The 26,554-nt window shown below is 48.0% G+C and overlaps 2 protein-coding genes across 4 annotated transcripts in view; both read right to left on the bottom strand.

Moving 5' to 3' along the window:
• The window catches only part of Gpr162 (G protein-coupled receptor 162), a 5,924-nt gene extending 4,303 nt beyond the window's left edge, over positions 1-1,621 (bottom strand). Inside the window, exon 1 of one of the 3 annotated variants that reach the window (XM_031383381.1) lies at positions 1,025-1,612. The gene's annotated coding sequence lies outside the window, so the exon portion shown is untranslated. Of the gene's footprint in view, positions 1-1,024 lie in introns of all 3 variants that reach the window. The other 2 variants (XM_031383384.1, XM_031383383.1) reach the window with 2 other exon arrangements.
• Positions 1,622-3,296: 1,675 nt separating this feature from the next.
• Positions 3,297-26,554, bottom strand: part of Cd4 (CD4 molecule) — a 28,069-nt gene continuing 4,811 nt past the window's right edge. The window contains exons 2-10 of the mRNA XM_031383385.1: positions 21,011-21,102; positions 20,543-20,713; positions 10,522-10,683; positions 9,940-10,176; positions 7,383-7,718; positions 5,109-5,312; positions 4,569-4,687; positions 4,192-4,259; positions 3,297-3,903 (exon numbers count right to left, since the gene is read on the bottom strand). Coding sequence (XP_031239245.1) covers positions 3,873-3,903; positions 4,192-4,259; positions 4,569-4,687; positions 5,109-5,312; positions 7,383-7,718; positions 9,940-10,176; positions 10,522-10,683; positions 20,543-20,713; positions 21,011-21,062 — 1,380 coding nt within the window. The 5' untranslated portion in view covers positions 21,063-21,102 and the 3' untranslated portion in view covers positions 3,297-3,872. The remainder of the gene's footprint in view (positions 3,904-4,191; positions 4,260-4,568; positions 4,688-5,108; positions 5,313-7,382; positions 7,719-9,939; positions 10,177-10,521; positions 10,684-20,542; positions 20,714-21,010; positions 21,103-26,554) is intronic.

Genomic DNA, 26,554 nt, shown 5'->3' on the forward strand with positions numbered 1-26,554 from the left:
GAAGGCGGGGAAGCCACTGACATCAGAAGCATCCAGAAATGGAAAGAGGGGGAACTAGGGAGAAGGAGGAGAGTTTGAGCAGGACAGAAAGAGGGGGGAAATGGTAGTATCTGGAAATAGAAGGGAAGGTCCAGAAGCCCCTGAGGCGGAGATATTGGAGGGAGGTGGGTGGGAAGGAGGAGGATGGAGGTAGGGAGCTGGGGAACAGAGAACGTGATGGGGGGAAAAAGCCAGACCTTAAATAGGCTGGCTGACCTCACTAGGAGACCTTGGGTCTCCTCCCCTGGCCCAGAGCCTCAGTTTCCCTCTGATGGGAGAAGGAGGGGGCTTCTGGTCTTAGTGACACGGTTCAGGGAGACCTGGGGAAGGCACTAGGGAACCAAGTGAAGCACTGAACAGACTAGAGGCTGTAAGGACCCGCATGATGGCCTCGGGGCAGATGGGGGAAAGTGGGACACAGCTGTGCCACCGTTTTTTTTCCTACGAAGAACCTTAGCCCCTAGCTCTCTCCCAGAGGTCCCAGTCCACCCCCACCTTTGTCTCTACACCCCCCCCCCAGCCCAGTACATCCTAGTTGCCATGGCAATGGACAGCCAGGAGGAGGTGTAGGGAATTGGTCCGGATGCCCCCCACTGCCCTCCCTTATAGCCTTTGGACCCCTTCCCACTCACTCTCATCCCACCCCCATACCCAGTTGGTGGTTCCGAAAGAAAGAGAGGGAGAGTCAGAAAGAGAGGGAAGAAGAAAGACATGAAGGACAGAGAGAAGGGGGTGAAGGACAGAGAGCAAAGGGAAGGGGAGGAGGAAGATTGGGGGCTTTCTGGTCGACAGGGGTCCCTCGCCCTTCGCCTTGAAGGGATAAGGTCAGGCGGCTCCTCCCTCCAGTCACCTAGGGTGTTCTCTAGGGCAGAAACAGCAGGTGGCTGGGGAGGAGGTCCGGGAGGAGGGGCGCGGAGGCAGCTCGCGGGGCGGGGTGGGGTGGGGGAGTGGAGACACGCGGGGGACCGGGCAGGGGTCTTCTTACCTCTAGCTGCGTCCTGCTCTGCCGAGGAGACGCACTCCCGACGAGGCTCGCCTGGGCTCCCGCCGCCTGCCGGCTCCAGCTCGCTAGCCCTCCTCCTTCCTTCGCTCCCTCCCTCCGGGCCTCCCTCCCCCTAGCCCGGCCTCTCGGGCTCAGCCCGCGGCGCGCTAGTTTGCAGCCCCTCGAGGCCCCTGTCTCCCACGGTCGTCGCCCTGCGAGCTCGGGGTTAGGGAGCCGCTGGCCAGTCTTGGGGTCGGGGGTGGCGAGGGTGGGGCGGGGAAACTGGACGGCGGTGACTTAGAGGAGGAGGGGCAAGGAAGGCGCGGGGAAGGAGGGGGCGAGAAGGACGGCGGGGAGCGGGCTTCATTGGTGAAGCGGTTGGTGTCCTGCCCCCACCCCATCCCGGTTTTTCGACACGAACGAGCCCGAAGAGGCAGCTGGTGTTGTTAGGGACTGAGGAGCTGGCTGTTCAGGGAGGAGGAAGCGCGTGTCACCGTGTGTCACTGTGTGCATCCTTGTGAGGGTTGTGTTCTTGGGTAGAGCTCAGAGGAGCCCCGCCTGAAGGCCTGCTAGAAGCTAAGGGGGCTTGCGATGCCAGCTGAGATCGCTTGTGAAGTTGGAAGTGCTTGGTTGGATAAAAAAAAAAAAAGAAGAAGAAGAAGGAGAAGGAGGAGGAGAAGGAGGAGGAGAAGGAGAAGGAGGAGAGGAAGAAGAAGAAGAAGAAGAGGAGGAGGAGGAGGAAGAGGAGGAGGAGGAAGAAGAAGAAGAAGGAGAAGAGGAAGAAGAAGAAGAAGAAGAAGAAGAAGAAGAAGAAGAAGAAGAAGAAGAAGAAGAAGAAGAAGAAGAAGAGGAGGAGGAGGAAGAAGGCTCTTGGTTGCACCTGCACGTCCACCTCCTTCTCTTCCTGGAATACAAGCATATGCTTTTGCTGGGGACATATAATTGCCACACACGGTTTCTCCTAGTCTCTCTCCCATACATCACCGTCTCTCTCTGTTAATTACAGAGTCGCACACAATGCTTTTGGGATGTGCCGGTGGGCAATCAGCCTTCAGGGAAAGTTCCCTTAACTGGGAGACTTCATCTTCCTGGGCCAGGTCTGTCAACTAAAGCCCCAAAGACTCCTGGATCCCCAGAGAAGTGCAGTTTCTGTCTCTGTCTCTGTCTCTCTTCATCTCTGTCTCTCTTTGCCTCTGCCTCTCTCTGTCCCTGTCTCTCTTTCTATCTTTCTCTTTCTCTCTCTCTCACACACACAGTACATTTTATTTATAGCCTTTATTTATTTATTTTTTTTTTGTCAGCTCAAGAAGCAGGAGTGGGGAGTGGGCAAAAATAAGAAGTGAGCAGTGAGAAATTGGGAAGGGATGTTTCTAGAAGAGGCCAGCTGGGAAGGGAAGAGAAGAGGGGGCAAGGGAAAGGAGGTGCCAAAGCGGGCAAGTGAAAGAGACAGAGGAGGCTGAGAATCTGAGAGAAGCAGATCAAGACTGTGAGGAAGAGTCCGTAGACCCCTGATCCTGTGGGTGGAAGGCACAGCCATCTGCCACAACCCACCCCAGCATTGCCCACTTCCCAGGCTCTGCACACAGCGGCAGGTCTCTGAGCATCTCTCCCAGCCTCACTGTAAGAGAACTAGGGTTTTGACCTTTGGTAAGGACTCAGGAGTGGGGGGGGGGGGGGGGGGGGGGGGAGAACAGCAGTGGTCAAGGAGGGATTTGAAACAAGAAGGGCTCCTCTGTCCTCTCATGATCTCTGCTGGGTGCTGTGCTCCTGTACCGAGTGCCTGGAACTAGCTCCAGAGATCTGTGTGGTAGTCATCCCTGTGTTACATGTAGTGGCTCTAGGAATCAGGGGCCCTGGGTTGGTCCTGACATCAGCACTTGTTAGCTGTGTAACCTTGGGTAGTCATTCAGCCCAAGTTCAATTTTACTAGGGATGAAGGGTTATCCCTGCCATCTTGGTCATCACTATCAGCTAGTAGGATTTCAGCATGTGTGTGTGAGTGTGTGTGTGTGTGCGTGTGTGTGTGTGTGGTGTACACATAAGGGTCATCGTACACACATAGGGGACAACTTTCAAGAATTAATTCTCTCCTTCCACTCTCAAGAATTAAACTCAGGTCATCAAGGTCGGCAGCAAGAGCTTTTTACCACTGAGCCATCTTGCTCATCCACATGTAAGGTTTTTGTAAAGGGTACCTGGGATGTTAAACTGGCTTATGAATTAAGATATGCTGTTTGGATATATGGACGGGTGTGTGGCTGTGTGCAGGGGTGTGTGGCCTGGATCTGTGTTGGTGCACTGGTTAGAATGTGAGTCTGGTCTTGCCACCTCAAACAAGAGACAGGCAGGCAGCATGGGAAGCTGAGACTGATTTCGGCAGCCTTTCAGACCGCATCTGCCCCTGAAAGGATGTGTGACATGCACACACACAGCCCCCTCCTCCCAGCCCCGCTCAGGTTGGTCCCAGAGCCCTCTCGTAAACTGTGTTGTATATTTCCAGACACCAGTCCCACCATCCATGCCAGGTGCTATGCACTGCCCTTCTATCCGAGCAGACAGCTGGAAAGAAGTTCCAGGACGTTAGTCAGAGAAGGGCTGAGGCTCTGGCATAAAGGCAGCTGCGAAGAATAAATAAGCTGTTTGGGTGTGCTTAAGTGTCTGAAATGCAGAGAGCAAGCTCTGCACTCCGCAGACGGACAGACGGGCTTGGGAACAGGGAGAGAAACCATGGCTGGTTGTGGAAGAGGAGAGCAGGAGGCTAGAGGCACTGTGTCTGCTACATTCGTCTGGTCCACAGGCCTCAGTCGAGGAGACAGGACACAGGTGGTAGGCTGCAGGTGGGGCGCAGGCCTCAGATGAGATTATGAGTCTTCTGCATCCGGCTGGAAAGGAAGAAGAACAAGGGGAGCATATCTTGTCTCCCAGTTCCTCCATGTGCTACCATCCACTTCTCTCCTGCAGACACTCTCTACCACAGTGTCTGGGCAGACTCACAGGTCCACTGCCTTCACCTCCCTCTGCCAACCCTTTCCCAAGTTCTGTTCCTCACTCTCTGCAGTCCTCCCTTTTACCCCTACTCGCGTCTCTCATCCTTCCCAACTCGGTTTTCTTGTCTTCCCTTTCTCCCATCCTCTCTCTCCTGCCTCCTACCCCTCAGCCCAGATCCTTACTGGGGGCACTGGCAGGTCTTCTTCTCACTGAGGAGCCTCTTGATCTGAGACATCCGTGCTGCCTGGCGCTGTCCAGGGACAAGGAGAGTGGTAGTGAGGGTCCCAGTCCCCCAGGAGGGAGTTGCTCCTTGGAGGGGGGAGGGGGGAACGCTGGCAGAGAAGAAGCATTTACTATGGCTTAAGCCACCCGTCCTGTCAGTGACATCCGTTCCTTCTTGTGTCTCCCCTTCAGATGGTATAAGAGGTGGGGGTCTGGCCTGCAGGGGGGAACTTGAGGGGCTAGGCAGAGAAAGCTAAACCAGAAGCCACTCGCAGGGTACTCAGCCAAGGTTATGGAGCATGAGGATCCAGTGGGCAGTTATGGGATGCTCACTCACCTGTTGGTGCCGGCATCTGACACAGCAGAGGATGCAGAGCCCAAGGAAAGCCAGAAAGCCGAAGGTACCCCCCAGCACGCTAGCCAGGAACACTGTCTGGTTCAACCCTCTGGATAAAACTGGGAGAAGAAGGAAGGGGTGTATTTTGACTGGGGATATAACTCTGGTGGCAGGAAGCCCTGTGTCCACCCCAGGCACTATGAAGAATGAGACACTCAGAGAGCTCTCCAGAGAACTAGAAGCAGGTGCCCGATGCCAGGCCCCATGTATTTGTTTAGGTTTACGGGGAAGACAAGAAGATGGGTAGCTCTTAGCCAGGAAGGCCTCTGTCCTAAGCTGTGTGGAGGTGGGAATTTGGAGGATGCAAGTGGGAACCTAGAGCCCAGGACCTCCTTCCGTCCTCACTTCTATCTTCAGGCCTCCACACAAAGTGCCTCCCCCACCAGGAGCCAGGGAGCTGGGAACATAGCTTATCCCTGGGACGGTCCACAGTCGAAGAGGCCAAAGCTTAAGGTGAGGCCTTAGAAACTGGATCCTTACCCTGGATCCTGGAGTTCATCTTGACCTCTTCACCCTCACTCAGTAGACATTGCCACATTCCTGCCTCAGGGGCCATCACTTGAACCATTTTCTGCTCCCTGGAGACCCTGGCCTCCTGATCTTCTTGCTTCAGGGTCAGTCTCATCTTGGGGGAGGTAGGTCCCGCCACCTCACAGGCCAAAGTGTTGTTGTGGAGTTGAGCCACTGCAGAGGAAGGAGAGGCAGAGAGCTGGGCTCTGTTGCTCAGGGTTCCCAGCCCATTCAACCTCTAAGTGTTGAACCGGATTTCTGTCTTGCCTGGCTCAATCGCTACTCAGGCAGCCATGGTGACTGCACAGACACAGGGTGTCCCTGGACAAGCTGCTTAACCGCGTGCGCCACTGACAGTAGTGAAATGTATGAATGCCTCAAGTGTTTGAATGGGGCCAGGCATGCGCTAAGTAGGAAGGGTTTAGTCACTGTGATTTGTGGAGGTGAAATGATAACACGTTAAGGATACAAATAATTCATTGTCAAGGTTGATATTACATCATCAAGGTTGATATTGCAAAGATTTTGTTCCGTATTCAAAAGATGACGGGGATGGAGAGATGGCTCAGAGCTTGCCAGTGCTCGCTGCTCTTCCGGAGGTCTCACAGAGCAGCACACCATCTGTGACTCCAACTGCAAGGAGTTAGATACCCTCTCTGGCCTCCTCTGTCATACACATGTGTGACATACATTCTCTCTCTCTCTCTCTCTCACACACACACACACACACACACACACACACACACACACAAATAAATAAAATCTTAAGGGACTGGAGAGATGGCTCAGTGTTTAAGAGCATTGGCCGCTCTTCCAGCAGATCCAGGTTCAATTCCCAGCACCCTCATGGTAGCTCACACCTGTCTGGAACTCCAGTTCTAGGGCTTCTGACACCCACACAGAGACATAAAATAAAGATAAATTATATAAAATAAAGAAATATTTTTTTTAAAAAGTAACGGGGGAGAGAAAACAAAGATCAGTGATGGTGGGGGCAGGGATATTTCTAGAACATGCCAAAGACCTGGGACAGGGGGAGTATAGGGAGTGACTCTAGCTGAAACTTCTAGATCCTGAAGTAGTCACTCCTTGTGGCCAGACAGGACTCCCAGGGGAGGTATAAGAATAGCAACCCATCCACAAAACTTTCAACCTAAAACGGGTCCTTCCTAGAAGATAAGATGTGCAGGGACAAAGAACAGAGATGGAGGGAATAGCCAACCAATGACTGGACCAAACTGAGACCCATCCCACAGGCAAGAACCAATCCTGACACTATTAATACTCTGTTATGCTTGCAGACTGGAGCCTAGCATTACTGTCCTCTGAGAAGCTCCACTCAGCAGCCAATGGAAACAGACGCAGAGACCCACAGTCAAACATTAGATGGAATGTTCTGGAAGAGTTGGGGGAAGGATTGTAGGACCTGAAAAAGATAGGGACTCCACAGGAAGACTAACAGAGTGAACTAACCTGGACCCTTGGTGGCTCCTAGACACTGAATCACCAACCAAAGACCAAGCATGGGCTGGACCTAGCCCCACTACCCTCTCATTATACATAGCAGATGTGCAGCTTGGTCTTCGTGTGGGTCCCCTAAAATCTGGAGCGGGGGCTGTCCCTGAGTCTGCTGCCTGCCTGTGGATCCCGTTCCCCATACTGGGAGGTCTTGTCTGGTCTCAGTGGGAGAGGACAAACTTAGTCCTGCAGTGACTGGTACGTGTATGTGTGGTGAGGTGGCCCCGGGAGGGGTGGCTCACCCTTCTCAGAGGTGAAGGGGAGGGGGACTGATGGGAGAAAAAGGAATGGAAGGAGAGAGGGGCTGATATGGGGATGTAAAGTGAATAAATAAATATGTTATTTTAAAAAATGACCAAGAAGGTCCACAATGTGGACGGGGCTTAGCCAGGGTCACAGAGGGTCAGGCCGAGGAAGAACAAAATCCTGTGTGCTAGTCTCAGTGGATAGCTAAGACTATAGATTATAGATGTTGGGGGAAGAAAAAAAATATGTGGATTTCAGCCTCAATTCAAAGTCAGCTCCGCACTTGGTACTGCTTAAAAATAGAGTTTATGCATAGCATGCACACACAAAACAAAACGGTCTCAAGATCCGGAGAGTCCTTCATTATTTAGCCAGACAACAAGGCTCAAAGCATCCTTTTGGGACCCAAGCAACTATGGAGAGCCCTAGAACACCCCTTTCACCTTTTGCCCCGCATGTCCTTCCCAGCCCACCCCTTACCTTTCATCACCACCAGGTTCACTTCCTGATGCACTCTCCCTTTGTTCAGAGTCAGAGTCAGGTTGCCAGAACCAGCAAAGGGAAGCGAGACCTGGGGTATCTTGAGGGTGAGTGGGAGCGTTTCCGCCAGTTGGAGCTTGAGGGTGTTGGTGGACTTTTCCACGGACACCCTTTTGTCCTTTAGGGAGAAGGTGATCCAGTGCTGGTAGAAAGAAGCCTTCTCTGCCTTCCATGTCAGCTCTCCCTGCAGCCTTTCCTCTTCGAAGTTGAGTGGGAAGGAGAACTCTGCTGACTCCCCCTCACTCTTATAGGCCGTGATAGATGTGCTCTGAAAACCTGGAGGTGTGAGGTAAGCAGAAATAACTCTGGGTGCAGAAGGAGAGGGAGATGAGGGAGCGTGTGGCCAAGGGGCACTGGGACCATCTACCCACCAAGGTGGTCATTTCTCTCTCCTGGGACCCCTGGAGGCCAGAAGCTATTTGACGTTGGCTTATCATCCTTCACAAAATAAGAAGCAACGCTAAAATAAAGCTTGCTGTGTGCTGGGCACAGGTCTAGATGCTAAACACTGTAATTCTCTCTGTGGTGCTAGAGAGTTACCACTGCTGCCACAGTTAGCATCATCTCCATCTTACGAATGCAGAGGCCACAGGATAAGAGTATGTAGTTGCCACTCATCAGGAAGGGAAATCATTCCTGGTAGAGGAAAGCTAACCACCTACCCAGGGCTGCTGAAGTCATGGGTGTTGGAGGAGAACCTCTCTCTTAGTCGTTCTGTTGCTGTGAAGAGACCATGACCAAGGCAACTCTTATAAGAGAAAGTAATTTACTGGGGCTGGCTTACAGTTTCAGAGGTGTAGTCCACTCTCAGACAGTGCTGGAGCTAGAGCTGAGAGCTCCATCCATTCCAAAGGCACAGAGGCAGACAGACTGGGCCTCTTGTGGGCTTTTGAAACCTCAAAGCTCACTCCTACTGACACACCCACTTCAAAGGCCACACCTCCTGATCCTTCCCATCCTTCTCAAATCGTGCCTTTCCCTGGTGACTAAGCATTCAAATATATGAGCTTAGGAGGAACAGTTTTATTCAAACCACCACAACCTACAACCATCTCTTTATTAAACCAACACAGTCTCTAACAACATTCTAAACACTTGTCCTTAATACCCACAGGTAAGCGTAGTCCTCGCGCCTGCCTCATCGAGGAAACTTTGCTTTGTAACAGATGGAGACTTTTAAGTGTAGAGGTGTGGAGCCCAGTGCCCTCTGATGCATCTGCACCCAAGGCTCGGGAATCGTTTCAGAAGACCAGCAGGAAGGTTGTAAGGGCCAGAGGGACAGAGAGTTTGCTGTGAGACTGTCTCCTACGAATGTCAGAAACTACACCTGTAAACTCTCATTACCAACATGGCTTCCTAAACATGGCCTGAACCAGGAGACCTCAACCTTAGACCCCACCCCACCTCCAAAAATTAATCTTCCCCAGGAAAAGCACACCAATTGGTTATCCAATAACAAAAGATCAGCTCTGTAAAAACATGTACATAACAAGCAGCATTATACAGACTCAGCATGTGTGTGTGTGTGTGAAAACATGTCCATAACAAGCAACATTATACAGACTCAGCATGTGTGTGTGTGTGTGTGAAAACATGTCCATAACAAGCAGCATTATACAGACTCAGCATGTGTGTGTGTGTGTGTGAAAACATGTCCATAACAAGCAACATTATACAGACTCAGCGTGTGTGTGTGTGTGTGTGTGTGTGTGTGAAAACATGTACATAACAAGCAGCATTATACAGACTCAGTGTGTGTGTGTGTGTGTGTGAAAACATGTCCATAACAAGCAACATTATACAGACTCAGTGTGTGTGTGTGTGTGTGTGTGTGTGCGTGAAAACATGTCCATAACAAGCAACATTATACAGACTCAGTGTGTGTGTGTGTGTGTGTGTGTGTGTGTGTGCGTGCACGTGTGTGTGTGTTCTAAACAAACAAAAAGATGCCATGAATTTGAAAGAGAGTTGGCGGGGGGGGGGGCACATGGGAGGATTTGGGGAGGGGAAAAGGAAATGATGTAATTAGACTATGATCCCCCCCAAAATTAAAAATAATAATACGGGAGTGCGTGGCTGTGTCAGAGTTGGGATTTAAATCAATACCACACACAGGACCTGTGTTCAGGATCTTCAGTCTTCTCACGGGGCCTAGCTCAGGATATAGAAATGCAATGCAGGTGCCTACGTGACTGGTTTGCTGTAGTATTCCTGAGTCTATGGACTTGTCCACTAGTAGGAGTGAAGGCAGGAGTCAAGGACAATAGGTGTCCCTTACTCTCACCTCCTACTTTCTGACACTTCTCTCTTGTATACTCCCTTGGTTGCTGTACTGCACTCCCTAAGGGGGAAGGGCCCTGAGGATAGACATCAGCTAGAGAAGGGTCTGGAGCCATCCCATCACACCCTCCAGGAGATCCAGGAACCAACAGAAGAGCAGAGGGAGGCCCGGGAATTCCTGAGCAGGAAAGAAGCTGCAGGCTGTGTAGCCTCTTACCCAACACGGAGAGTTGCATGCCGAACGAGGACTTTTTCTGGTTCAGGGTCACGGTGCAGTTCCAGAAGTCACTGTCCCAAATCCTTAGGTTGCGCATGGAAAGAACTTTGGAGCCCTTGACAGTTTTACCCCTTTTGTGTTTGCACTCCATCAAGGGGTTCTCGACCTTAGGGTTGCAATCCAAGGTCAGGGTCAAGCTCTGCCCCTGCAACACGCTGGTACCCGGACTGATGGTCACTATAGAGGAAGCAGAGTGTCTGCATCACAAACACCTACCATCGCCAAGGACCAAGGAAGAAGGAACAACAGTATCTCTTCTCCCAACTCCCAGCTGCCCAGTCCCAGCACAAGGCAAGGTTTCCTTCTCTTCCTCCTTGTCTCCTTCCTCCTTGTCTCCTTCCCTCCTTCAGTTCTTCCCCCTTTCTCTCCTTCTTTCTCTCAGTCTTTGTCCCTCCCCCATTAACCAAGAGGAACTCTCTGACCCACTTGTAGTCTGAAATGTCATCAGTTCAGGTCTTGGTTGTGGTGTGAGAATGGATGGGAAGAGGGGAGCCGTCCTCTTCCCAGGGCTCCCCGACTCACCTCTGAACACCCACAGCTCCACCTCCTCTTTCCTGTTCTCCAGCTCGCAGACATAAGTCTGAGCGTCTTCCAGCTTAAGTTTATTGATGATGAGAGGAAACGATCCTCTGTCCCACGTACCTCTTCTGGAATCGAAACGGTCATACAGGCTCCCAAACGAACCTGTAAGTAGAAGCCATACAAAAGAAGCTGAGGTGCCCGGGCACCCCTGCCAGAAAGACTGCCCACAACTCTGCTGGTCTGGGTTGGCAGTCTTTACTTCATCCCCATGAAGGACTCCAGACGGATGAGACGCCCCACCAACATCTAGTTCCAGGGTGGGAACAGTATCCCGCTAGCTCACAACGATCATAAGACACTCTGCTGACGTGGAGAGCATCCACTCTTACAGAGTAGACACTGTACACACCATCTCCCATGATCGTCACAACGATTCCCAAGGACACAGGCTGCTTTGCAGCTATGGACACTGCCTCCCCCAAAGGATGATTAAATAAATTATATTTCACTCTTGTGTGGTGGTGCATACCTCTAATTCCAGCCAGGCCTCAGGAAGTTGAAGAAAGAAGATTTGAGAGTTCAAGACCAGTTTGGGCTATGTGGTAAGACCTGGTCTAAAAAACTTACCTGACACCTCAATGAGTAAACACTCTTTTTTTTTTTAAGATTTATTTTTTTAGCCGGGCAGTGGTGGCACACTCCTTTAATCTCAGCACTTGGGAGGCAGAGGCAGATGGATTTCTGAGTTCTCAGTCAGCCTGGTCTACAGAGTGAGTTCCAGGACAGCCAGGGCTACACAGAGAAACCCTGTCTGGAAAAACAAACAAACAAACAAAAGATGTATTTACTATTATAAATAAGTACACTGTAGCTGCCTTCAGACACACCAGAAGAGGGCATCAGATCTCATTATGGATGGTTGTGAGCCACCATGTGGTTGCTGGGATTTGAACTCAGGACCTCTGGAAGAGCAGTCAGTGGTCTTAACCACTGAGCCATCTCTGAGCCATCTTTCTAGCCCGGGTAAACACTTTCAACCTGGTGACCTCAGATCCATCCCCAGGACCTATATTTGTAGGAGAGAACAAACTGCCACAAGTTGTCCCCTGACTATCCCACCCCACATTGAGTTTTTTGTTTTGTTTTTGGGGTTTTTTGTTGTTGTTGTTTGTTTTATTTTGTTTTTTTGAGACAGGGTTTCTCTATGTTGTGCTGGCCATCCTGAAACTAGCTTTGTAGGCCAAGCTGGCCTTAAACTCGGGGCTCCACCTCCCCCTGCCACATCCCTTTTCTACCTTTAAATTTGTGACATCTGTAAGAGGTGGAGCTTAAAGTTGGAGCCCCGTATGTACACTCTGCAATGCTGTCTCTGAGAGGCTCCTCCAGCATGGATGAGGGGGTCTGTTTTTTCCTTCCCTCTTCTCTCCTCGTTCACGCTGGGGATGAATCCCAAGGCTCTCACATATTAAGGAGGCTGTATGCCAGAACTATATCGTCTCCATGCCTCCTGGTTTGGTCTCTGTCTTACATTCTTTTCCTATTTTGCTATGATAAAACACCCTGACAAAAGCAACTTAAGAGAGGGAGTTTCAAGGTTCAAGGATCCAGTCTATCACTGCTCAAAAACCCAAGGCAGCGGGAGTTGAAGCAGCTGATTGCATCCTATGGACCAGCAGGAGGCAGAGTGTGATGAACTAACTGGTCCTTGTACTCAGTTGTTTTGTTTTTTGTTTTTGTTTGTTTGTTTGTTTTTGTTTTGTTTGCCTTTTCTTTTTCCTGTTTATTCCCACAGAGGGCATGTTCCCCCACCAGAACCTGATTAAGAGAAGTCCTCACAGTTATGCCCAGAGGCTAAAAAGTCTCCCACAGGTTCCCTGGAGCCTATCTCCTAGGTGATTTCAGACCCTGTCAAATTGATTACAAGAGGAAATTCCTCTTTTAGCTCCCTGGGTACAGTGGCAGCTCCATAATTCATTTCTACATTCTTCTCACAACTGACCAGACTTCTTGGACTTCTTGGAGGAGTAGCTTACTCAGATTCTCTCTCTCTCTCTCTCTCTCTCTCTCTCTCTCTTTCTCTCTCTCTCTCTCTCTCTTGGTTTTTTTGGAAACAAGGTTTTTCTGAATTGCCCTGGCTATCCTGGAACTCACTCTGTACACCAGGCTGGCCTCGAACTCAGAAATGCGCCTGCCTCTGCCTCCCAAGTGCTGGGATTAAAGGTGTGCACCACCACTGCCTGGCTCTCCCTCTTTCTCCCTCTCCCTCTCCCTCTCCCTGTCCCTCTCTCTCTCTCTCTCTCTCTCTCTCTGTGTGTGTGTGTGTGTGTGTGTATGTTTCTCTCCTCCCACTGTGTGGGGCTCAGGGATCAAATGGATCGAATCCAGGCCACCAGGCTTGGTGGCAAGTGCCCTTACCTGCTAAACAGTCTCACCCCCCTTCAGCCTTTCTTTCTCTCCTTTACACCTTTCTTCCCTTTCCTGTTCTTGATCTTAGACTATTATTTGGAGTTGCCCTAAGTGTTTTCTGCTCTCTTCCCTCTTTCTCCATCCATTCTGAATCCCACTAAATGGCTGCGACATCAGCGCAGTCCAGCCTTCTGCTCTCCTCTAGCTTGTGTTTCAATAACCTCCACCTTGACAGAGTAAACTGTTCAAAGTAATATTTATCGCCTCTCTCCTGAAATAAGCCTCCCTGCTTGCTCTCCTTTGGTTCTGATGAAGAAAATCAAGACTCAACGGTCTATGATGTAACTTCAAAATGTGATTCAAAAGAGTGTAGTTTAGCCGGCCGGTGGTGGCGCACGCCTTTAATCCCAGCACTTGGGAGGCAGAGGCAGGCAGATTTCTGAGTTTGAGGCCAACCTGGTCTACAGAGTGAGTTTCAGGTCAGCCAGGGCTATACAGAGAAACCCTGTCTCGAAACAAACAAACAAACAAACAAAAACAAAAAAACAAACAAAAAAAGAGTGTAGTTTATCTAAGGAAATAGGTGAATCTGGGACAAATTAGTTGAGGAGAGCAGTGTTGAACTAAGTCTTAAAAGACTGGCTGGAAAATGACTAGTACACATGAGGTCCTGGGTTCAGCCTCCATCCCACCACCACCAAAAGTGAATGTGATGGGGTGGGGATGGGGTGCTAAGATGTCTTAGTAAAGTCGCTTGTCACCTGACCATGCAAACCTAAGTGTAACGCACACAAAGGCAGAAGTAGAGAACAAAGCCCAAAAAGTTGTCCTCTGAACACACACACTCTCACTGGAGGGATAATAATAAGTATTGTTTTTCTTTTTTGTTTTTTGAACAGGCTTTCTCTGCATACCCTCGGCTGTCCTGGAACTCGCTCTGTAGACCAGGCTGGTCTCAAACTCACAGAGATCGCCTACTTCTGCCTGACTGCTCGGATTAAAGGCATGCACTGCCACCACCTAGCATAAATAATAATTTTTAAAAGATTTATTTTTTCTTTTGTATGTATGAGTGTTTTGACAGCACGTATATATATATATACACAGTGTGTGTGCCCTGTACCCATGTAAACCAAAAGAGATATCATTTCCCCCGGCACAGGTGTTACAGATGGTTGTGAGCTGGGAACCAAATGAGTTCTGGGAACTAAACCCAGGCCCTCTGCAAGAGGAAAAAATGCTCTTAATCACTCAACTGCCCCTCCAGCCCAATAATAAATCAAAGTATTTTTAAAAAGGAAAATATAGGCTGGCTGGGGTGTAGCTCATGGTAGAGCACCTGCCTGCTTTCAGTTTCTAACATGAAATTGTTTCTAACAAGAAAAAGTTTTCAAGTGTGTGTGTGTGTGTGTGTGTGTGTGTGTGTATGTGTGTGTGTGTGTGTATACGCTATGTGTGCACATGAGTGTGTAGGTACCTGAATGAGGGCATCAGATATTCTACTATGTCACTCTCCACCTTATTTCTTTGAGACAAGGTTTCTCACTAACCCTGGAGTTGGTATGGTAGTGAGCAACCCCCAGGATCCTCCCAGTTCTGCCCTGTATAACACAGGGGTTGCAGGTGGGTCACACTATTCCAGATTTTCACATGGGTGATGGAGTTTCCAACTCAAGTCTTCATGCTGTAAGAGCTCTCACACACTGACTAGCTCCCCAGCCTCAAGAAAAAAAAAAAGGTTTAAGTACAGAAAATGGATGCAGGGGGGAAGGGGGGCAGGACGTTCAGGAAGAGGAGATGACATAGGACAGTAGCTCAAGGCAAGCTGTCAAGAGACATCAGAGTGTGAAGCTTTCCAACTGGGGTGCTGCGACGTGGTGCAAAGAAAGCAAAAAGTCCAGTGGAAGCCTCTAGGCTTGGTCGCACGCAGGGGATGACACGTGCCAGTCTGTACCGCAGTGGCAGAAAGAGAGGCCCAAGTAGAAAGACAAGAAAGAGAATGGCCAGGTTGCTCACTGCGGTGTTTGAGGCAGACAGGCATGTCCCAGATAGGATCAAAGAAAGGAGCGATTGCAGCTGGGGAGTGGGGAGAGGTGGGAGCCAGGAGCAGAGAAAGGGGTTTGACTTCCACAAGCCAAGGCAACAAGATGGCGCTGCTGCTGCTGCCATTGTTAAAGATCAGGAAGTCCGCTGCCATTGTTAAAGATCAGGAAGTGAGGGGAGGGGGCAGCTCAAATAGATAAGGAGCCTGCTGCAAAACCAGGAGGACCGGAGTTCAAATTCCCTACAGCCATGTAAAGCCAACTGTGACGGTCCTGCACCACGAGCGACGGAGACAGGTAGGTCCAGGAGCTATTCAGCAGAGTATCTAACTGAAACAGTGGACATCAGGTTCAGTGAGAAACCCTGCCTCAAAAATAAAGCAGAGATGGGGCTGGAGAGATGGCTTAGTGATTAAGAGCACTGGCTGCTCTTCCAGAGGACTTGGGTCCAATTCCCAGCACCCACATGGCAGCTCACACCTGTTTGTGACTCTACTTGCAGATGACCTGACAAAACATGTGCATTGGCACATGAAATAAAAATAAATAAGTAAATGAATGAATGAATGAGCAGAGAGCAATAGAGGAAGATATCAAACACTGACCTTTGGTCTCCACTCAGACACAAGGATGAGCACACCTACCTGTGCCCCCCCACACACACACAACCAGGAAGTTAGAAAGGGAACTGTTCCTACAGAACAAAAGCATTAACACAAAAGATTAGAAATTTTTAGAAAGCTTTTTAATCTCACGGGTAAGGAAAATAAGTACAAATTAAATGAAAATTATTATATTTTTACCCTATCAAATGAAGAAGGAGGAAGAGGAGGAAGAAGAAGAGGAGGAGGAGGAAGAGGAGGAGGAGGAGGAGGAGGAGGAGGAGAAGAAGAAGAAGAAGAAGAAGAAGGAGAAGGAAGAGGACAAAGAGAAGGAGGAAGAGAAGAAGAAGAAGGAGGAGGAAGAGGGGGAAGAGGAGGAGGAGGAGGAGGAGGAGGAGAAGGAGGAGGAAGAGAAGAAACCAAGGCTAAGAAGGTGGGTCAGTGGGTAAACTGCTTACTAAAAACTTGTGAGGGAGGCAGAGATGACAAAATGCGTAGACACCCATGGGCCAGCAATCCTGGCATACATAGTGACAATCACGAGGCTCTGCCTCAAATAAAGTGGGAGATGAGGACCAAGACATGAGGGTGACCTCTGACCGCCATGTGTTTGTTATGATATGTATGTTCCTGCACTCACAAACAAAGGCACACACAGGTTTAAATAAAGCATTCAGTGCTGGCCATGATGCTGGGGGCAGAAGCACATGGTCATGTTGACTACAGTCAGTGTAAAAAGCATACTAGAATCCCACGCGTGCTCACTAGGAATGTAACTCAGATGACAGAATGCCTGCTCAGAATGCACAACATCTTAACTTTGACCTACCCACTCCTGCACCAGTAAAGGTTGGCATGCCTATAATTCTCAGACAAAAGAGAAACAGGTGTTCTAGATCGTCTCTGCTACATAGTGAGTTCAAGGCCAGCCTAGACTATAGCTGGTTTCAAAAAAATAAGTAAACAAGGCTGAAGACATAGCTTAATTGGTAGAACTCTTTTAAAGCATGCCGAACAAGGACCTGAGTTTGAGCCTCAACAGCACGTATGGCCACATAGACTAGACCGTGTGTTCATTCACACATGTCTGTAATGCCTGTGGTCAGAAGATATAAGAAACAGAATGGTCAGAAGTTCAAGGTCATCTTCAGCTACACAGCTGAACTTGAGGCCAGCCTGCTACAAGAGACCCTGTATCTAAATAAGTAAATAAAGTTTATCAGCCTTTAATTTATAAAACTTTAAGTTTGAAATAATAATCTTAGCTGGGTGTGGCTGTCACCATTTGGGAGGCAGAGGCAGGCAGATATTTGTGAGTTCAACGATAGCCTGCTGTAAGTAGCAAGTTCTAGGATAACCAGGGCCACAAGGAGAGACCCTGTCTCAAAAACAACAGAAACAATGATGAAATGACTTCAGGGCCAGTGTGATGGCCCAGCAAGTAAAAGTGCCTCCACAGGAGCCCGACTACCTGAGCTCAGTCCCAAAAGTTGTCCTCTGACTCAACACCCGCACAGTGACTCTCACGTGTCCGCATACACAAACACACACAAACACTAATTATGATGATGAGAATAGTAAAAAAACATTTTAGGAAGAATGATTTTTAAATGCAGACCAAAGGTACAGAAATTCTAATTAGCTGGTTGTGGTAGTACATTCCTGTGATCCCCATATTTGGAAGGCTATGCAGGAACATCGCAAGTTCAAGGCCAGCCTAGCCTACATAGAGAGTTGGAGGCTGGTTCGACTATATGGCGAGACCTTATCTTGAAGTAAAAATCATAATTAAAATATTGTTAATTATTTATTTATGCCATGTCATGTATAACAGTAATTTTTATTAGTAAATTATATTCCCAGTAGCATCGGGAACAGTGGCTCGTGCCTGTAACTCCACCACGTGAGAGACTAGGCAGGAGGATTACTATAGGTTCAAAGGCAACTTGGGCTACCCAGTGAGACCTTTTCTCAAAAAACAGAAAATGACAATGGTTATTGTCTTAGTTCTATTGCTGTGAAGAGATACCATGACCTTGACAACATAAAAAGCAAGGGTTTAATTAGGGGCTTGCTTATAGCTTCAGAGACTTAGTTCCTTATGATCCTGGTGGAGAGGGTGGAGGCATAGAGACAAGCAAGAGGCTGGAGAGGTAGCTGAGATTTCTGCATCCTGATCCACTGGCAGTAAGGGAAAGAGACTGGACCTAGATGGCCCACTCCCGTTGACACACTTCTTCCAACAAGGCCACACCTCCAGACTCTTCTAATCCAATCAAAGAGTTGTACTCCTGTGTGACGACTGAGCATTCAAACACAGGGGCCTATGGAGGCCATTCCTATTCAGACCACCACGGCTATACGTGAGAGGATATTATTTGGGGTTGGAGAGATGGATCATGAGTTAATGGCAGCAAGCAGGCAATTCTGCTGGTCTGCCCCAGGGGACTTAGTAATGGTTTATATCATCTATTACTGCCACCATCCCCAGGTGTGCCAGGGGTGGGATGCATAAAAAAAGCCACCTCTCTCTCGCCCCCTCCTCTACCTCCTTCTTATGTTCCCCACCAGTCTCTGTTCCCCTTTCCATTTTTCTCTGTCCCTCCTTCTGTGTTCTCATAGCCCTGCTCCTGTCCATCCTGTCCATCCTGTCTGTCTGTCCCTCTTCCTTTCCTATCCCTTTCCCCAGTAAACCCCCTTTATACCAGACCCCTTGTATTGCGTAGTGACTCAAGGGTGTACCTTAGCATGGTAGCCCTCACCCCACTCTATCTCATAAGAGTCTGAAGACCCAGGTTCCATCCCAGCATCCACATGGTGGCTCCCGACTCTCTGGGGTCCAGTTCCAGTGGCTCCAACATTCTCATTCATTGTCCTCAGACAGCAGGCCCAGACATACATGCAGGTAAAACGTCCATACACAAAAAATAATAAAATATACTTTAATTTAAAGAGGGTATTTGCAGAATGTATTCAAGGACACAAAATTATCCTCTGGTGTTCTAACAAAACTGCAAAGAGCCTAAATGTCCAACAATGTGGAATTAGTCAAGTAAATCATAGTATAGGTGAATAAGGAATTAAGTAGTTATTGGAAAGAAATGAACTAGAAATACATACCTACCCGGGCAGTGGTGGTGCATGCCTTTAATCCCAGGCAGAGACAGGCAGATTTCTGAGTTCCAGGCCAGCCTGGTCTACAGAGTGAGTTCCAGGACAGCCGGGGCTACACAGAGAGACCCTGTCTTGAAAAAACAAAAAAAACAAAAAACAAACAAAAAAACCCACTGTAGCTGTCTTCAGACACACCAGAAGAGGGCATCAGATCTATTATGAATGGTTGTGAGCCACCATGTGGTTTTGAACTCGTGACCTCTGGAAGAGCAGTCAGTGCTCTTAACTGCTAAGCCATCTCTCCAACCCAAATTTTTTTAAAAAAATAGTTTTTGAGACAGGGTTTCTCTGAATAGCTCTGGCTGTCCTGGAACTCATTCTGTAGGCCTCAAACTCAGAAATCTGCCTGTCTCTGCCTCCCAAGTTCTGGGATTAAAGGCATGCACCACCACTCAGTCTTTGTTTGTTTGTTTGTTTTTGTTTTTCAAGACAGGGTTTCTTGTGTAGCCCTGGCTGTCCTGGAACTCACTCTGTAGACCAGGCTGGACTCGAACTCAGAAATCCACCTGCCTCTGCCTCCCAAGTGCTGGGATTAAAGGCGTGCAGCAACACCGCCCAGCTCAGTCTTTTTTTTTTTTTTAGAACTGTTTTCTTAGATTTTATTTATTCATTTAATGTATATGAGCATACTGTTACTGTCTTTAGACACACCAGAAGAGGGCATCGGATCCCATTACAGATGGTTGTGAGCCACCATGTGGTTGCTGGGAGTTGAACTCAGGACCTCTGGAAGAGCAGTCAGTGCTCTTAACCGCTGAACCATCTCTCCAGCCCTGTGTTTCTCAAACATCAGCCATTCAGAGACAGTGCACAGCCAGGCGATGGTGGTGCGTGCCTTTAATCCCAGCAAAGGGGAGGCCGAGGCAGGTGGATTTCTGAGTTCAAGGCCAGCCTGGACTACAGAGTGAGTTCCAGGACAGCCAGGGCTACACGGAGAAACCCTGTCTTGAAAAAACAAAAAAAGAAAAAAGAAAGTACGACAGTGCACATAGTTTAGCCAAATCCATCTGCTTTATACAGCATCTTAGAATATGTTCATTTTTAAGAGTAAGTAAATTTAATTTTGAGACAGTCTTGGTGTACAACCTCAGAGCTTACCAGCTTCTTGCCTTAGCCTCGTAATGCTAGAATCATAGGACACACACTATTGTTTGTTTGTATGTGTGTGTGTGTATGTGAGTGTAGGTCTTTTGCTTGTTTGGTTTTGTTTGTGTTTCAAGACAGGGTTTCTCTACATAGCTTTGGCTCTCACAGAACTCACTCTATAGAATAGGTTGGTCTCAGTCTCACAGAGATCCTCCTCCTGCCTCTGCCTCCTGAGTGCTGGGATTAAAGACGTGCACTGCCACCACTTGGCTTTGTTTTTTTTGTTGGTTTTTTTTTTGTTTTTTTTTTTTTGTGGTTGTTGTTGTTTGATTGATTGATTGATTTTTTTCTGGGGAGTCAGACCAGGGTCCTTACATGTTCTAGGCAGGCATTCTATATCACTAGCTGATGCTTTTCACAGGCGTAAACAAAGTATCCTATCATCTTCACGGTCTGAAGTAATAATGCTCTTGAAATCATGTACTTCATATGATAATTTTTGCAATGTCCATTAAAGTCATAAATATTAATAGAATAAAATTAAGATTCTAGAAGCCATGTGTCATCAGCAGTTAGAAAAGGGGAAACTCAGAAAAGAGGTCCACTGAGATTGTGTGGAGCCTAGCCATCACGGGACTTTGAACCTCTAGGGATAGGGTTCATTCATCTCGATGTTTCCCTCCCTGGGTTGGGGGGGACAGGGAATCCTACCTTTAACCAATACACCGTTACCCTGCTGTCCCAGAATCTTCTTTGTCTGGTCAGGCAACTTCCAGGTGAAGATTGTATTCTTCTTCTGGGAACTTTGGCAGGGCAGCTCCACTGAAAGCCCTTCTTTCCCCAGCACCACCATCTTCCCTTGAGTGACAGCTAGGAGTTGTGCTACACAGAAAAGAAGGTCATGTTGCCAGGCAGTGGGGGCGCACACCTTTAATCCCAGCACTCTGGAGGCAGAGGCAGGCGGATTTCTAAGTTTGAGGCCAGCCTGGTCTACAGAGTGAGTTCCCCGACCGCCAGGGCTACACAGAGAAACCCTATCTCGAAAAAACAAAACAAAACAAAAGAAGGTCATGTTTCAGATGTTAACAGCTGTCTCCCTCTGTGTGCCAGCCTTTGCGGTTTCCCATTTGCCCCTCCTCCCGCACCATCTGCCACTGGTCCCCAAGTCAGAGAACTTACATAGCTGCAGCTGCAGGAGCAGCAAGTGCCTAAAAGAGATGCCTCGGCACATGGCAGCCTCGTTGAGTCGACGGGGATCTGAGTGTGCAAAACTGGCAGGGGTGGAGGAAGATAGAAATCATTAGTCTTCAGGTACTCCTTGGGCCCGGGGCACACAAGAGCTCTCTGTCTTCTCCAGGCCTTTACAACCAACCCAGAGAACCTAATTTGCATACGCTAAAGGGGACACCCTTCAGGAATGTACCACAGAGCTCCATGTCAAATTAAGACTGTGATGTTGGTAGCCAACGAACAATTTTGACATCCTGAGCACTAGCAGCAGCATCTGACATAGACACAGAAATAAGTCTCTTCATGGGTTTTGTCAAATACAAACTGTGGTTTTAGGTACTTACGGGAGCAGTTATCATCTCCTGCCCTGGCACAGAGGCACACGTGTGTCTCCTACCCTGGCACAGAAGTACCCACGTGGATGGAGCTAGGAGGCCAAGGCAGGAGGACCACAAGTCCAAAGCCAGCAAGGACTGTACTGTGAGACACTATCTCAAAAACAAAGCTAAAGCGCCTGGAGAGTTGACTCAGCAGTTCCAAGCACTCGAACCTCCCATGGAGGACCCAGGTTCGATTCCCAGCACCCACATGGGTATGTCTGTAATTCTACTATAGTACTATGGATCCAATGTCCTCGTCTGACCTCAGCAGGCTCCAGCCAACCACATGGCATGCATATGTCTTAGTCAGGGTTTCTATTCCTGCACAAAACATCATGACCAAGAAGCAAGTCGGAGAGGAAAGGGTTTATTCAGCTTACACTTCCACATTGCTGTTGATCACCACAGGAAGTCAGGACTAGAACTCAAGCAGGTCAGGAAGCAGGAGCTGATGCAGAGGCCATGGAGTGATGTTCCTTACTGGCTTGCTTCCCCTGGCTGGCTCAGCTTGCTTTCTTATAGAACCCAGGACTACCAGCCCAGGGATGGCATCACCCACAAGGGGCTCTCCCCCATCGATCACTAATTGAGAAAATGCCCCACAGCTGAATCTCATGGAGGCATTTCCTCAAGGGAGGCTCCTTTCTCTGTGATAACTCCAGCTTGTGTCAAGTTGACACACAAACTCAGGCAGTACAACATACATTCACACATGCAGGCAAACACCCAACACATAATTTTTTTTTTAATAAAAAAGACAGTTCAAGGCCAGCCTGAGCTTACATAGTAAGCTCAAAGCTAACCTGGATTATACGAGACCCTATCTCAAGTATGAAGAGGGGGGTCCATTAGTCTTTTAATAAAATTATAGCCAGATGGTGGTGGCACACATCTTTTTCTGGGGGGGGGGGGTATGTTATCTATCACCGTACCGGCAGCATCCCACGGTGATTGGCAAGAATTGATTTTGCACTTTTTTCGCCAGCTCTACAGTGGGTGACATCACCAGGTCCTGGTGGTCCTGGTAAAGCAGCCTCAGTGGGAATTTTCACACCACGGAAGTTGCCAAATATTGACCATCAGGTTTCTTGTTTGTTTTGGTTTTAGAGAGGCAACCATTAAATGTTTATCTGCAGACTATTATATTCATGGAACATACATGTGTAGATTTACAAACACGCACAAATTTAACATGCATATACATGTATGTATACACTAATGTGTTCTTTATAAATATGTATACTGTTTCTTTTTCTTTTGTTTGTTTGTTTGTTTTGTTTTTTCGAGACAGGGTTTCTCTGTGTAGCCCTGACTGTCCTGGAACTAACTCTGTAGACCAGGTTGGCCTAGAACTCAGAAATCTGAAGGCATGCGCCACCACTGCCCAGCTTCTTTTTCTTCTTTTTATTGGATATTTTCTTTATTTACATTTCAAATATTTTCCCTTTTCCAGGTCTCCCCTTTGGAAACTCCCTGTCCCATCCCCACTTCCACTGCTTCTATGAGGATGCTCCCCAATCCACCCACCCACTTACTTCTGTCCTTCCAGGTGGCACACATCATTAATCCCAGCACTCAGGAAGCAAAGACAGGTAGATCTCTATGTTCAAGGTCAGCCTACTCTATGTAAGTTCCAGACCAACTAAACAAACAAAACAAAAAACAAAAAGCAAACAGAGAGAGAGGGAGGGAGAGAGAAAGAGAGAGAGAGAAAGAGAGAGAGAGAGTTCTGTCTTTGCTTAAGAAATACCTAATTTTGAACTGGAGAGATGGTCAGAAGATAAAGTGTTTACCGTGTAAATGTGTGGTCTAGAGTTTGTACTGCCAGACTTTCCTGAAGAGCCAGGTAGACACTTGTAATCTCAGCATTTTGGGAGGCAGGAATATAGAATCCCTGGAGCAAGCTGGCATGGATACACACACACACACACACACACACACACACACACACACACACACACACAAATACACTAACTCAAACAAATGTACACACACACAAATATGCTATCTCAAACATACATGCTCACATACACTCAAATCTAGTTTTAAGAGACAATATTGTGTTTTGGTTTTTTTTTTCTTTTTTTGTTTTTTCGAGACAGGGTTTCTCTGTGTAGCCCTGGCTGTCCTGGAACTCACTCTGTAGACCAGTCTGGCCTCAAACTCAGAAATCCGCCTGCCTCTGCCTTCCAAGTGCTGGGATTAAAGGCATGCACCACCACCTCCCGGTTAAGAGACAATATTATGAATGGGTTTTGTTGCTTTGTTAATTATTTGAAGCTTTGGACAAGTAGTTCATAAAAGAAACTATTAGGCTCTGTATAAAGAAACATCTCTTTGTAGTTTAGATGTTTGTCCTGGCTAGACTTAGGCTTTAAATGTATAAACACGAACTGCAGCAATGGCTCAGCCCCTAAGAGCACTGGCTGCTCTTCCAAAGGATCTGGGTTCAATTCTTAACACATACTGCTCGCCTGCCTGGAACTTAGTCCCAGGGCACTAGGTATGCATGTGGTGCACAGACCCACATGGAGGCAAAACATCCATACACATAAAATAAATAAACAAAAATTAAAGGATAAGCATAGACTGACAACATTTCATGTAATTAAAAATTATATATATGTATATATACATATATGCGTATTTATGTGTATATACACATACACACACATATATGTTCACATACACATACACACACATATATGTTCACATACACATTTACGTAAAAACTCTGGTAAACCACTTCCAGATAGCTTTCTTTTACCTGGAAACCATATCACCTTTACTGATATTGTACTTTTTTGTTGGTTTTTCCCCAGTAGTGGACCTACATAACCTAGACATTCCATACACCAGACATGTGTTCTACTACTGAGCCACACTCCTCACCCTGATAAATGTAATTTTCAAATATTTAACATGTTAGGTTTACAGATGGACCTTGCACCAAGGCTGCAGAGTTGGCTTGTTTATTCATTTCATGGTGCCAGAAACACAACCCCTGAGCACCTGCCGGGCAAGCGTTCTATCATTGAACTGGACCCCATCCCTTTATTTAGGTTTTGATGCATCTCTTGTTTGCTGGCCAAAGGCAAGGCTGCACCAAGACCAAGTGCAATCGAAAGCCGTGGCCCCTGTCAGCCTTAAACCACTGAGCCTGCACACGACTGGGCCCAGTCGTAGATGGGCAGGAGCTCATGAGTCCACAGCTCCACCTCTCCCTGAGCATCAGGCAGCTATGGGCAGCAGGCAGCTGCCGGAAGAGGAACAGTCATGGTGTTCAGTGGCCACGGGTGTCCTGCCTGGGCACTGGATCACTCCGTACCCATTCTCTGGGGCTGCCCTAGTTAAACTGGATGGGTCATGAAAGAACAAAACCAAAAAGGAGATAAAAGTGGAAGCAAGGCTTGCTGGGAAGGGGAGGAGAGTTGCCAACTCAGGAGAAAGAGAAGATGAAGGGAGCTGAATAATCAGAACGCATTTACAGGCATCTAATGTATGAAATCATCTAAAAATACGATTAAGAAAGAAAGAGAACCTGGGCGGTGGTGGCACACGCTTTTAATCCCAACACTTGGAAGGCAGAGGCAGGGCAGATTTCTGAGTTCGAGGCCAGCCTGGTCTACAGAGTGAGTTCCGGGCAGCCAGGGCTACACAGAGAAACCCTGTCTCGAAAAACCAAAAAAAAAAAAAAAAAAGTAAGAGAAAAGCATCAAACTGAAAGCAAAACATGCCTCTTACTGAAGTGGGGGGGCTTGCTATTCATTCATTTTTTCTTCACCTTATTTATTCATTTACTTACCTATAAATCTATTTATTTATCTATTTGTTTATCAAATGTCACACTTGTGTGTAGGTCAGAAGACAGCTTGTGGGAGTCAGTTGTTGCCTTCCGCCATTTTGAGGCTTAGGGATCTAGTCGAATGGTTTGGCTTGGCAGCAGACGCCTTCACTAGCTAAGCTATGTCCTCAGCTGAGTATACTCATTTTTGATAACATTTTTTGTTGAGATGGAACTCAGGGCCACACACACTAGACAAGTGTTCTCTCTACCACTATATGTCTGTGGCGACAGTGGCAATGGGTTTTTTTGTTTGTTTGTTTGTTTTGGTTTAGTTTGCTTTGGTTTGGTTTTGGTTTTTCGAGACAGGGTTTCTCTCTGTAACCCTGGCTGTCCTGGAACTCACTCTGTAGAGCAGGCTGGCCTCAAACTCAGAAATCCACCTGCCTCTGCCTCCCAAGTGCTGGGATTAAAGGCATGTGCCACCACCGCCTGACAGCAATGTTTTAATATAAATTTTTCAAAAAAATTAAAAGCGGTGTTTGAGACTGTGGCTCACTTAGAAAGTATCTGCCTAGCAGGTGTGAGGCCACGGGTTCAGGAGCACCAGGAATGTAGTGGTTCGAGCTGTGGTGGTGTATACCGATAATCCCTGCACAGAAGGTAGAAAGAGGCAGGAAATCGGGAGTTCAAGGCCATCCTCAGCCAGCAGACAGGAGAAGGGGGAGGACCATTCTCAGTCCCTTGCTGCCAGAGGTGTGAGGGTGCGCTAGAAGTGCTAAGAACTAACACAGCACAGGGAGCTAATATGGGAAGGTATTTAGGGGCTGATAATAAGTCCTAACAGGCAAGCTATGAGAGTTGAAATTGGTTCTGGTGATGAGTGGAATCATTGTTGTTTACACACACACACACACACACACACACACACACACACACACACACACGAGCGCGCACACACAAGGGCAGGTGCACATACACACAAGCAATGCAACCCAGCAGCCCAGGCTGTAAGTGGGGCTCAGGGAAGTGACTGTTTAGGGTGAGTCTCAACAGGGATCTGGTCCAGAGCTGGTGAGGCAAGATATTCATGAAGAGTTATTTATTATTCTTTCCCCCAAGCCTGATTTTTCTGTCCCCTTGACTAACCCTTGCTTGTTGCCCTGTAGCAATCTGCCCTTTCTGAACTCAGTCAGCTCCCTGTTGATGCTTTCTTGGCCATGTCTCCTCTGCCACCTTAAGAGAGAGTGATAATCTCACATAATCCCTTCCCTGCCTGAACTCGAGGAGGACAGAGATGACATTCTCAGGCTGCCTTAAGCCAGCACA

The sequence above is a fragment of the Mastomys coucha genome, unplaced genomic scaffold, assembly GCF_008632895.1.
Source record: "Mastomys coucha isolate ucsf_1 unplaced genomic scaffold, UCSF_Mcou_1 pScaffold20, whole genome shotgun sequence".
Classification (NCBI taxonomy): Eukaryota; Metazoa; Chordata; class Mammalia; order Rodentia; family Muridae; genus Mastomys; species Mastomys coucha.